Here is a 12888-nt window from a genome sequence, read left to right on the forward strand (position 1 = left end):
TCATCGCGTTTGCTTTATGGAAATTAGAATTGAAATCAGAAGTTGTAGTAAACTTCAACAATTTTCGCCTTTGTGGAGTGTTGCGGATTGTTATGGTATGTCCTCTTGAAACCCTGAATCGCTTGCAAGAGAAGCACTTGTCACTAGCTATTACCAGTTTTTTTCTATGGTGATAAGGGTTGAAACTCGTAATCGTTAATTTGAACCATTTCTAGTTCGAGTAGGGGATTAAGGGAGGAGATACAATCTATCCTTGGAACGCTTAATCATTGCGAAAACCCATCTCGATTTCTCAGTTTTTGCTCTATGAAAATCAGTATCGAAACCAGAAGTATTAGTAAATTCAACCACTTCCGGTTTTGATATAGAGAGTTAACGGGAAAGATTATACCTATTCTTGGGAAACTGAATCGATTGTAAGAAACCGCTTCTCAATATCTCTTACCGTTTTTGCTGTATGGAAATGAGTATTGAAACCGGACATAGTACTAAATTTCAACCACTTTCGGTTTTGATAAAGTGCTAGGAGTTGTAATAATATAGTTTCTTGAGACCCTGAATGGATTGCAGAAAACTATTTGTCGCTGTCTGTTACTATTTTTTTTCTATGACAATAAACGTTGAAACCGAAAATGGTTAATTTGAACAACTTCCGGTTTGAATAGAAGGTTGACAGAGGAGATGGAACCTATTCTTGCGACGCTAAATCAACTACAAGAAACCGCCTCTCGCTATCTGTTACCGTTTTTGCTCTGGTACCTGTCAACAGACGGACGGACAAAGACGTTCTAAAAGATTTCCAACACTTGTGCATAGCATAGGCTGGAAGTTTAATAAGAGTGAAAATTGAATATATTCTTGGGACACTGAATTGGTTCTGGAAAACCGCGTTTCGCTATGTATTACCGTTTGTGCTTTGTGGTGATGAAAGATGTAACCGGAAGCGATAGATTTCTACCACTTCCGGATTAAATAGAATATAAATAGATTAGATGAATGTATTTGTATTCCATAACTTCGCTTGTTGCTATTTCTTTTACCGCTTTTGCTCTGATGCCTGTCGATAGACGAACGGATGGATAGACAGACAGACGAACATGGCCGTTCTATAAGACTTCCTATACTTTTGCATAGCAGGCACGCAGTCAAGGGAGGCGGACCCCCCATTCGAAACCAGAAATGAAAAAAATTAAGGAAGGTTGAAACGAAAAGAAACGAGAAAAAGAAGATTCAGCGTTAAAAATAAAAAGTTACAGCAAGCTTTTGGTACTCTTTCTAATGAGGAGATTTGTATTCCGTACTTGTAATATATGGTGGCGAATGAGCAGGATATCCTGGAAAAGTCAGGGAATTTGAAATTTCTAGAAAAGTTATGGAATTCTCAGAATGTCTGTTAGTAGTCAGGGAAATTTCAAGCTTTTGAAAGCTTAGGACCGTTCTGTAATAGTGTGGACATTTTTTCTCGTCATCGTTTCTCTGGAGTATCAATCATGTTTTTTTCAGAAACAGTTTTCTACTGCTTCTTAGCCTGTCACTTGGAACGGACAGTAGTTGACAGAATAATGAAAACAAAAAAAAAGTTATGTGGAAAGAAAGTTCTGTTAACATTTGATTCAACAAAAAAAGGAACGCAGATATTGTAAAATATTCTACAAGACATTATGAATATGTACTTTAAGTGTATATATACTTTTTATAATAGTTGATTGATACTCTAGATCAGCCCTGGCCACGGCGAGCAGATAGTGGAAACTCTCCTCGTGAACGCTCACGAGCATTCTACGAGCAAATACCGTTGTTCGTGCTTCGTGAATCTTCGGGTTTTGTCCTTAGAGGAGCGGAAGTGTTGTCAACCTTGGCGGTAATCACTAGCTTACCAAATAAAAAAAAGTATGTATAGTAACTGATTGCCATTTAGTGTATAGTGTTTTTTACAATGTGGTAACCGTTAACTATAGACAACACAAACTGGTAACAGCAATCAAATGATAAAATATGTACGTTCCTTTTCTTCTTTTTTCTTTCCTTTTGTTAAAGAAGGATGTGGTGGAACCAAACCATCGCTTACATTTATAAAAATTTGCCAGTTTGCCCAATGGAAAACCAGTTTTCAATATATATATATATATATATATATATATATATATATATATATATATATATATATATATATATATATATATTATCAAATTCTTAATCCGAGTGTTACGCGCCTTTGGCGTGGGAGACCCGGGTTCGATTCCCGGCGGGAGCTCATGTGGTTCGGATTCCACGTTAATCAGTAGGTCCACGTCTCATATAGCCTCGCTGCTGAAAGGGACGCTAAACTAAAATCAACTCAATTAATCCGAGTGCGGGTATGTTGTTTCGCTTTTTAGGAAAACAGATAATCTGTTGATACGAAAAAAAAACACTGTAGCACTTGTTTGTAATTATCTAAGTATTATCTCCAGAAAATTAGCTTATGCATGTATGTGTGTACGAATAGGCTTAGCAAGGGGTTGGTTGTGGAGATTAGAAGCCACTATCAATAGGAAGAATAGTATTTCTTACTCCACTTTTCAAGTGGGGCCGCGGTGGCTCAGTGGTAGAACGTTCACATCTGGTGCTTGGGGTCCCGGGTTCGATCCCAGCCCCCGCCAAGTGAACTTTGCGGTGGACAAACACCGTGTGTGTGGGTTTTCTCGGGGTTCTCCCATTTCCTCCCACTTTCTTCATTCTATCATTTCATTCATTACTTATCTTCACCGTCTCCTTTAGCCTAACCGGTATAACCGTGGGACGTAAAACCCAAAGATTTCATTTCATTTTTTCCACTTTTAATGTTACTTTGATCGCAAAGAATCAAAAAATATTAAGAGAGCCAAAGAGATTTTCCATTTTTAAGAGTGACCATTAGTGGGTACCATTAGTTTTTTTTTAACAAAAAGTGTCTTTTTAATAAGGAAAAATATATTGTCCCTGGCTGGTTGCTTGCCGGTAGCTTGTTAAAAGTGAAAAAGAATGTTAAATCATATCAACGACTGAAGCTACACGCTTGTCTTTCTTCGATAGTTACTGACTGGTTTTGAAAGTCACGATGTTGTAGGCCTACTGTAACAGCGTAAACTTGGAAGGGAACGTTCCAACTGAATGATACGAACAATTATTCCCAATGTCTTGAACATGAAACGTGGATTGCACGGATAACGCTTAAAGTGGGCTGGACTGCACTGGAATTTCCTTCCAGCAAATTAGTGTTTGGTCGGAACTCAGTTCTTCTGTGTAATTGTCTCTTAACAACATTTGAACATTTCTTTTAGATAATAATATCTAACTAACTCTATGGCCTATGGAACCCGAAGGTTCAATGCGGCGTTTACAACATATTTCCACTAACTTCTGTCCTTAGCCAACTGGATCCAGTTTCTACTCTGTACTCTTATTTCTGCAAGATCCATCTTAATATTGTCTTCCCATCTACGTCTAGGTCTTCCTAGTGGTCTTCTTCCAATTGGGTTTTCAGTTAAAATTATGAAAGCGTTTCTAATTTCTTCCATTCTGGCTACACGGAATGGCCACCTGAGCCTTCTACACTTAATGACCCTAACAATGTTAAGTGAGCGGTATAAACTATGCAATTCCTCGTTATGAATTTCCTCCAATCCCCATTTACATCCGTCTTTGGTCCGAATACTACTACTACTACTACTACTACTACTACTACTACTACTACTACTACTACTACTACTAATAATAATAATAATAATAATAATAATAATAATGATACGCATTATTATTATTATTATTATTATTATTATTATTATTATTATTATTATTATTATTATTATTATTATTATTATTATTATTATTATTTTCAACCTCCCGTCGTTCTGCTATCAATCTAGCAACGAAAGGCGTTCACAACTTAGCAAACGTGAAGCGAGTGACAAGTTACAGACCGAGTGCTAATGTAATACAATGTCACGAATTGTGTAAGCAAGCTAAAAAAGGCCTGAAACAATTCGTTTTCGATTTTTGCAGTTGTTTTTACGTCTGTAAGCTGACATGTTTAATATTAGGTTCTTTCTTTCTTTCTTTCTTTTTCATTTGTTAGTTACTTCAACGCTAACTGTAACCTCTATCATGCGTCTTCCTGAATCAAAAAACGTACCAATATTATTTCCTGCAGTGTTTTCGCGTCACTGCTTTCGAAATGGGGAGGGGGAGAGCACACCTGCACATTTCACGCTTGCGTCTGCTCAATGCTTCAACATCGTGCGAATTTGTGACCAGGCTTGGCCGTAGGTTTTTTACCATCATGTGTGGTTGGCAACACTTATCGGATGCAGTGGAAGGGGCGGAGCTACCAACACCTGTGCTCACCTGTTCTTATCTCCGCTCGTTGTCGCTCATGCTTCGGCTCCGGGAGCCAATTCATGGGCAGGCCTGCTCTAGATATATACTTTTTATAATAGTTGAGATCATAATGGAAGGAAAATTCTTACATTTGAATGAACAAAGGAAGGAACGTAAATATTGCAAAATCTTTTTCAATACATTTTTTATATTCTTTTACTCAAGATTTCTTCATAGTTTGTAATTAAAATACTTATTAACTGATCCTCATTTTATTGTCCTAACAAACCAGTATACGTTTCCAGTAAAATAGTTTAGATTGATCGAGCTCCTGGTGTGATAACCACAGTATTTAATGTCACGCCCCCCCCCCCCAATTACGAAATCCTGGCTACGTGCCTGTGCATAGTTTAATTTGAAAGTTTTAACAACTGAAATGAATTCAGTTTCTTGTTTCACGTTTTCCGTTTTTCGAAAGATCTTTTCATTTATCGTTTCTCGGAAAATGTTTCGTTTTCCGTTTTTTCGAAAAATTTTTCGTTTTTCATTTTTCATTTTCAAAAAATCCATTTTCCGAAAAGGTATTTTTCGGAAAGAATGTGGCCATCTTCTAGTTTCTAGATTAAACAATTTGACATAAGCGTTGGTCAGTCAGTCAGTCAGGTAGGGCATCTTTTATATATTGATGTATTTCTTTTTTCCAGTTGGTCATTGTCAACCAGATGTCGTGAAGGCCGGATGTGAACAAATGGCTATTCTCAACACCAATAACCGCTTTCTTCATGATAACCTTGTGCTGTATGCCGAAAGACTTACGAAATTATTGCCAGATCCTCTCTCAGTCTGTTTCTTCGTAAATTCAGGATCAGAAGCCAACGACCTAGCAATTCGTTTAGCTAGAACGCACACGAAAAACTATGACGTCATCACATTGGATCAGTAAGTAGGAAAATTTCTTAACTTTTATTTTTTCTCGAATTATTTTAGTTGTTTTCCTTGCAACTTGTTTAACCATCAAATACATGACGTATGAAAACACTTAAAATATTTTACCTATGAAATGGCGACAAAGGAAGATTTTAGGTAAAAAGAAAGAACAAAAACTTCAAGTAAAACTACATATTTCATTTCCAAGTTTTTCGCAAAAATTGAAACTTGTTAGTACCTGTAAAACTTCGATATAACTTTGTTAGATGCTAATGTTTAGTTTGTTCTAAAGTGCTTGGTCATATTTTTGAATAAATTATTTCATTGAATTTTGTGTTCATAAAGTCCTGTCTATAATTACTTAAAATGTATATTTGAAAAACAAAACTATATAGATGCTTCTATTCAGTTATAACAATTCATAAACAAGCAGCATCGTGCTCAATATGTCTTCAGTTGGTTAAATTTATTCAGCAATCGCTGAACAAGGACAGACGTGTCTGCTATTGAAATTAAACACAACAATTTGGCTTGAAATCTTAATTTGGATTAATTTTGGTATACGTCAACCATATAATAATTACCGAAATTTTCGGTGGGTGCCATCTTCTTTAATGGCGTTTTCTTCAAGTATCAGCTGTAACTTCTAATCAAATCTCGTGGCATCAATTGTTATGATATAAATGTATCAAACAAAATCCCTTCTTCAAGAAATAAAACTACACACTTACCTCCCAGGGAACTGTAACAAATGTTTCACTTCTAAATATCTGAACTTTCACAGAATCAGACGGAACTTCACTTGAAATCACACAAAACGTTCCAGTTTAGTGTAGTTGTACTATACAACGACAACGCGGGGTTGGCAACACTGATGAAGTTGCAGGAGCATACCTTAGTATTCTGTGCTAACAACAGAGATAGAATCGTTCGTGTGGAATTCAATACGTGCGAGTAGCAGCAAGGTGAAATGGCTGCCGTAATACAAAATCCCGCCAAATGTGAAGTGAGATCTGTCATATGATTTCTGAACGGCAAATGACAGAATGTAGCTGACATCGATCGGAAATTGTGTGTCATTTACAGACTGACTGTAACGAGTAAAGGGAAGGTCAGGCAGTGGTGCAGAGAATTTAGGGAAAGAAGTTCAAATGTTCACGACGATGAACGTAGCGGACGGTGTTCATACGGACGATCTGGTGGAACGCGTTAACAAGAAAGTGCGATCCAATCTCCGGTTCACAATAACTGAACTCGCCAAAGAACTTGTAGAAGTGTCTGCGAAAGCACTACATCGAATTGTGACTGACAAGCTGGGTTATCAGAAACTGCGTGCGAAATGTGCTCCAAAAATGTTGACAGACGCTCACAAGAGCAAAAAATAAGTTACACGTGAATTTTTGGTCCACTGAGGAAAGAATGGGAGCGATCTCTTTTCTCACATAGTGACGGGGGATGAAACTTGGATATCATACGCCATTGTGAAGTCGAAGTAGCAGTCAATGCAATGGCATCACTCTGGTTCTTCTAGAGCAAAGAAATTCAAGCAAACTATCAGTTCACAAAATCACGCAACCATATTTGTGGATCAAAAGAGTGTGATGCTTGTGATCCTTGGAATTCTTGGAACCAGGACGAACAATCACAACAGAGTGTATAGCCAAACACTAAGTAATCTGCGAAGTATCATCCAAAATCGGCGAAGAGGAATGCTACGCTCCGGAATTCTTCTGATCCATGACAACGCGTGCCCAAACACAGCTGCTCATACTGTTGAGACAATTCAAAGATTTCGATGGGAATTATTCAGTCATCTCTCTTACAGTCCTGAGCTTGCTCCTACTGATTTCTTTGTTTTTCTTCACCTTACCGTGCTTGCATCGAAGCGTTTCAACGACAGTGAAGTGCTCAAGACATCAGTTCTGAACTGGCTGCACTTTCAGGTGGCAGATTTTTACACAGAGAGAATACGCAAGCTTGTGCCACGCTACCAGAAATGTCTGGAGGTTCAGGTGACTACGATGAAAAATAGCAAAGGTATGTACTTGTATATCAATCAGAATAAATTTCTTCTATCGTTTTCTTGTGTGTGTGCGTTTTTTTTTTTTAATTACTTGCGCCCCGTATTATGCTTATTAATAACGAAATACTGTCATTAGACTTTCTACTCCATTGGAATTCTCATAAGTACAATAAACTAAAATTACATTTTCCAATTCTGCGTATGGAAGCACTGATTGAAAACTTTTAGCATTAATTATGTGATTTATTTATACCAAGGTTAATCCGAGTTAATATTTTCAATCATGCATCAGTTTATTTCCTTAAATTAGCTTGGAATTGTTTGCAACAGTAGTGAATGAAGTTTAAATTTTAGTTGTATGAGAAGAATATAAAGTTTTATAAGCAAAACATTTTTTTTATTAACAATAGGCACAAAGACGACACCATTTCGAAGATTTTTTTGTATAACTCACGAAAACCACAGTTTGAAAAGGACTTTGTGAATACCTGAATTTATCGTTTGAATAATTCATCGTAGACAATTAATAATTTCCTTTTTTCAGGAAAAATATGTTTTAACCCGAAAGAAAAATATACTAATTTCATTATTAATTTCTCATTTCAGCCCAAATATTTTAGAAAAGCAAAGCCTACGAAGACACCGACTACACACAGAAAAAATGCCACTCAGAGATGCGGGTGAAAGGCACTTTTCTCCTGCATGTTGGCATCCTACTTCTCCCCTTTGATTTTTTCAGCTCTAAATTACTTGTGAAGATTTTTCAGAAGATTATACCATTACTATCTTATTTAGATCAGTGGTTACGACGAGAAAATACTAAAAAAAAGTTACTAATTTGTAGATATAAATTACAAAGAACGAACATTTGAAATATGTTGTGTTTCGTTATGTAAATCCAATATTTTTTGAGATACTTCAAATTATAGTTGTGATTGTTTCGAAAAACTTTTTGGTATATAACATATTTTGTATATGTGTTCGTATGTATGTATGTGTGTAAGTATATATAATTGCCCTGAATTGGAAGAGTTAAGAAAGAGCAAAAGGAGAAGGAAGTGAGGATGATGATGGTGATGATGTATTGGATCCAGAAAACAGTTAAACAAAACCAATTCGTATCAAAACTCATACCCTACAAACATGTAAGTTAATGAAATTCTTTTTGATAAATTTGAAAGAAATCTTTTGTTTAGTTTTGATATATGTACTGTTATTTATTTTATTTTTTTTAGTCTCGCTTGTGTATTTACGTTGTAGCATGTGAAGTACTTTTGACCAATCAATATTCTGTCTTACAGTAAAGTTATGATAAAGTGTAGACAAAGTATTATTTCCTATAGTAACAGTGTGTAAAAGCGTGACAGAATGACTGTTATAGGAATGGCAAATTATTGAGAACTCTTTATTTCATCCATAACTCGAAAGAATTTCTATTAAATAATATCTTAATTGAATGAATATAATTGTAGTAGCAAATAAATAACACTACAACAGTTGATTATGCCAACTGAATTATTACAGAAGTGTCTTTAGTTGCAGACAATCTAACCTAGAGTTTTTAATAAATGAACCATTTTAGTTAATCTTTTTCTGGCACAGATTTGTCTTTGGTTCGTTAGATACACAATACTTGACTCCTGTTAATTCACAATTATATTTATAGGATCTTTCTTTTCGTAAAACTATACGGTTCATTAGACAAACTTAAATTTTCGTAGAAAAAACTGAATAAAGTCAGCTTGTAGTTGAACTGGCAAACTACTCTAAATTTATTAAGTTTGATAATGGACATAATTGATAATCTGACGAAGCTGCGTGTGGTAATAGTACTTTCATATCTGGTTTTCCTTGACCTAGAATATTATTCTTCAAGGACATTAATCCATCAGTAAAAAAAAAGTTGAAAATGCCAATTGAAGGCAATAAATAAACAATGAAAACAAAAAACCAAATGTGGTTTACAAATTACAAATAATTATAACTATTTTATTAGACAGAAAAAATACATTTTATGCCCCATGATTGTATCCTGTAAATAGAAAAGAGACAGTATGTAATAAATAGTAAAATAATTATGAATACTCATGCTATAAAGCGGGATTCAGACCTACAAGTAGCACATCTTGTGTTTGCTAGCCTAACAAGCAGCACTTGATTACGCCACCCGGATTATTTCAGAAGTTTCTTCAGATACAGGTATTTTTGCCGTCAAAATGTATAGTTTCAAATCTTTAAGGATTGGTGATTCTCAGAACTTGCCATTTCTTACATTCGTATTTGACATATGTATATGTTTTGATTTTTGTAGTCAGTTCTAATTTGTACTTACAGGAAGGATTTATTATTATTAAATTATGTAATGGATCCTTATACAAGTCGTTGTAGAAATTTCAAAGCGGTGGTAAATAATTTATATAATGTTTGATTTTATTTTAATCTTATTCATTGGCTTTTATAATGATACAAATATTCCAATAACAAAATATATTCCGAGAAAACGAAAATAGAACTCAGAAAAGTTAATTTCAGTTTAAGGAAAATTTGTGTACACTGCTTTGTAATTTCAACGACGGATACATTGTGAAAGTCCACAATGAAATTTTATGTAAATATTTTCAGCTTCTAAACAAGTCAAAATTTCAGGTACTTAAAATTGTTTAATTTACAGCTACACGAAGATTAAACTATTTTTATACATTTAATATTCCATAAGTAATGGTTATAATGTTTCTTAATTGCAGTGCTTATCATGGACACCTTACAACTCTGATTGATATTTCTCCTTACAAATTTAATTTTCCTGGAGGAAATGGTAAACCAGAATGGGTTCACGTGGTAAGTATCATAATCTGTAGAGATATTTTTAAGTCTCTTAATATTTAATTGTATCTCATTTAGCTTATTATCAATAAATAAGTAAGTAAGAAAGGGGGTAAGTTTTCGATATTATAGTATAATTGGAGATTTCTCTGCAATGGTTCCGAATTTCACAAGTAATTATACGTTGATGTAGCTGCTGATGTGTGGGAGCTAAACCTATATTGTATAAGTCAATTGCGGCAGTAGGTTTGTAATAAATAGATGCTTTGTTTTCCTGATCGTAAGATGCTAATACACTGATATTCACATTGTAGTGGAGGTGTTTTGTTTTCTACATTTTACAATGTAATCTAAATATATTTTTTACGGATAGAAAGTTATCAATATTGTAAAATTTCTTGGATAGAGCAATTAATGTACTCGGGATTTGGACTTTCCCTTCACCTTTTATTATAAAAAGTCTTCTTAAATACAAAAATTATAATAAGTAGTTTCTCTAATATATTGGGTTAGATTAAGATACGAACCCGGTAACCAAGCGTCGTGGGCTTTTGGTGGTGAGGTTTCTCTCGGTGACCAAACGTCGTGAGAGGGGTTAAGATGAGGTCTCTCTCTCCGTGACCAGGCGTCGTGAGAGAGGGTAGGAACCCGGTGACCAAGCGTCGTGGGCTTAAGGAAAGGTACCTCTCGGTGACCAAGCGTCGTGAGAGGGGTTTCAGGTGGTTTGATCAACTTGGGCAGATTGATGCTAGTCGAGGCGTGCAGCTCCCTTTTATCCTGTAGTGTCGGCTTCCTTCGGTGAACCTCGTCCTTCCGACTGTTGGCGACTCCTCTTCAGGTCCGTCGTCTGCGTTGTTTTGTTTACCATTGGCACGTGTTAGTACACATGGTTATCGCATGTTATGGGGACATGCGGAACCTTACAATATTTTAGGGTTCAATTCCACATCAAAATGAAAAATTTCTTAAAGTATTATATTATCATTATTATCTTCAACTATTCTCATTTTCGTAAAATAGACCTAATATTAAATCTAAAAGATGTCGGTCCATTGCTGTGATGCGCACCAACATAATTAAAAGCATTGGTAATAACAGATGAAAAAAAATGTTTTGAATGATCGTACATCAGTTCAAATGCATTTTTAAGAAACATGTAGCAGAGAAAAGAAGTTAGATTAAGTTTTTCATTCGTCTAATCGAAGCTTAAACTGACTTTGGAGAGACAAGTTAAGGAAAAGTAGAGTAAAATACATTTATAAAATCTACTTATACTTCATATTTATGAAGGTATTAAAAGAAAAGACGTAAAATAATAATGATTCTGAAATAACTTGAAAAATATAATTAATTTGGCATATTCAATTTTCCTAATCACAAAATAGAAAGAAGCTGTTTTGTTTATGGGTCAACTCATGTCAAGTCGAAAATTTTGAGAACATTTTTTTTGCTCGTATGTTTTCTGACTTAAAAAAAAAAGAATTATGTATGTAAGTATATCAGAAGAGAAGACCGAGATTAAAATGTAGCCTATAAAGTAGAAAAGGAAATGTAACGACTAGATCAGGATAGAGAGGTAAGAAACGCTGCGTCAAATTAATCAAAAAGGTGCTGACCTGAGAGAAAGAGAGAGAAAGAGAGAGAGAGAGAGAGAGAGAGAGAGAGAGAGATTAATTTTGTAGATCTGTAAATTCATATCGGAAAATTACAAATTTCTTTTCTAATTTAAAGAGAAGGATACAATGGAATAAATTATTTCATCTGACAGTCATGTCTGTATTTTAACAATTTATAGGTATTCTTTGCTTAAAAAAATCGATTATTTTCAACTGCAATTCTCCCCAAATTATTGCTTGCTTGCAATCCTTTATTCAAAGAACCACAAATTAAATTGTTATTCTTCGTAAATATTTCTTACATTAATCTTATTCTTTACTTTTATTTTGCGTTTGCATTTCGCTTTCACAAATATTATCTAGGTACCAAATACTTATCACCTATTTACTTGGTCTCTTTTTATAGTTGACCAGTGGGCTTCATTCCAATCTCTATACTTGTTGTTTACTTGGTTTCTTTTATAGTTGACACAGCTCTGTTCGTTTCAATCTCCATTTATCATTTTGTTAACTTGATTTGCTTTATAGTTGACACAGTTACGGTGGTGACAAACCTGGAAAATCAGAAAATATTACGGATTTTCAGAGGACTGGGAAAAGTAAGAGAATTCTCCTAAACTCAGGGTATTTCGATTTGTTAAGAATGAGATTTAACAAACATTTAAAATCTTAATTTTAAGATGATTTCAGTTGTGATTGAGTGTGCTTTTAATAATTGCCAGCTTCAAACTTAGAAACTAATCTTTGTTTTCCACCAACTTTGTGTAATAGTTGTGCGCATTATTATTATTATTATTATTATTATTATTATTATTATTATTATTATTATTATTATTATTATTATTATTATTATTAATTTTATTTTATTTTATTTTATTTTATTTTATTTTATTTTATTTTATTTATTTATTTATTTTTTGGTTTGTGCAGTGGAATATCATATTGGTTAGTTAGAACCAATGCAGTTAGATCAACGATCCAATGACATATTCTTTTCGATGCACGCATAATTCCATCCTTTATCCTTTTTCGTTTCCCCTCGTGTATTAAGTGAAGGTAGCTAATCACGCAAGTGAAAGGATTTTGGAATACAGTTACTCGTATCTTAGCTTTCGTGTTTTCATTATAGTGATTTAATTCGCAAAGAGGTTTAATTTGGAG

At 34.5% G+C, this 12888-nt stretch overlaps 1 protein-coding gene across 1 annotated transcript in view; it reads left to right on the forward strand.

Annotated features, from left to right (window-relative positions):
- Window positions 1-12888, forward strand: part of LOC145694940 (5-phosphohydroxy-L-lysine phospho-lyase) — a 97383-nt gene that overhangs the window by 50940 nt on the left and 33555 nt on the right. The window contains exons 3-4 of the mRNA XM_081771727.1: window positions 5043-5277; window positions 10033-10126. Of these exons, the coding sequence (XP_081627853.1) occupies window positions 5043-5277; window positions 10033-10126 (329 nt within the window). The remainder of the gene's footprint in view (window positions 1-5042; window positions 5278-10032; window positions 10127-12888) is intronic.

Source organism: Thermobia domestica, chromosome 1 (assembly GCF_964235325.1).
Source record: "Thermobia domestica chromosome 1, izTheDome1.hap1.1, whole genome shotgun sequence".
NCBI classification, from domain to species: Eukaryota; Metazoa; Arthropoda; class Insecta; order Zygentoma; family Lepismatidae; genus Thermobia; species Thermobia domestica.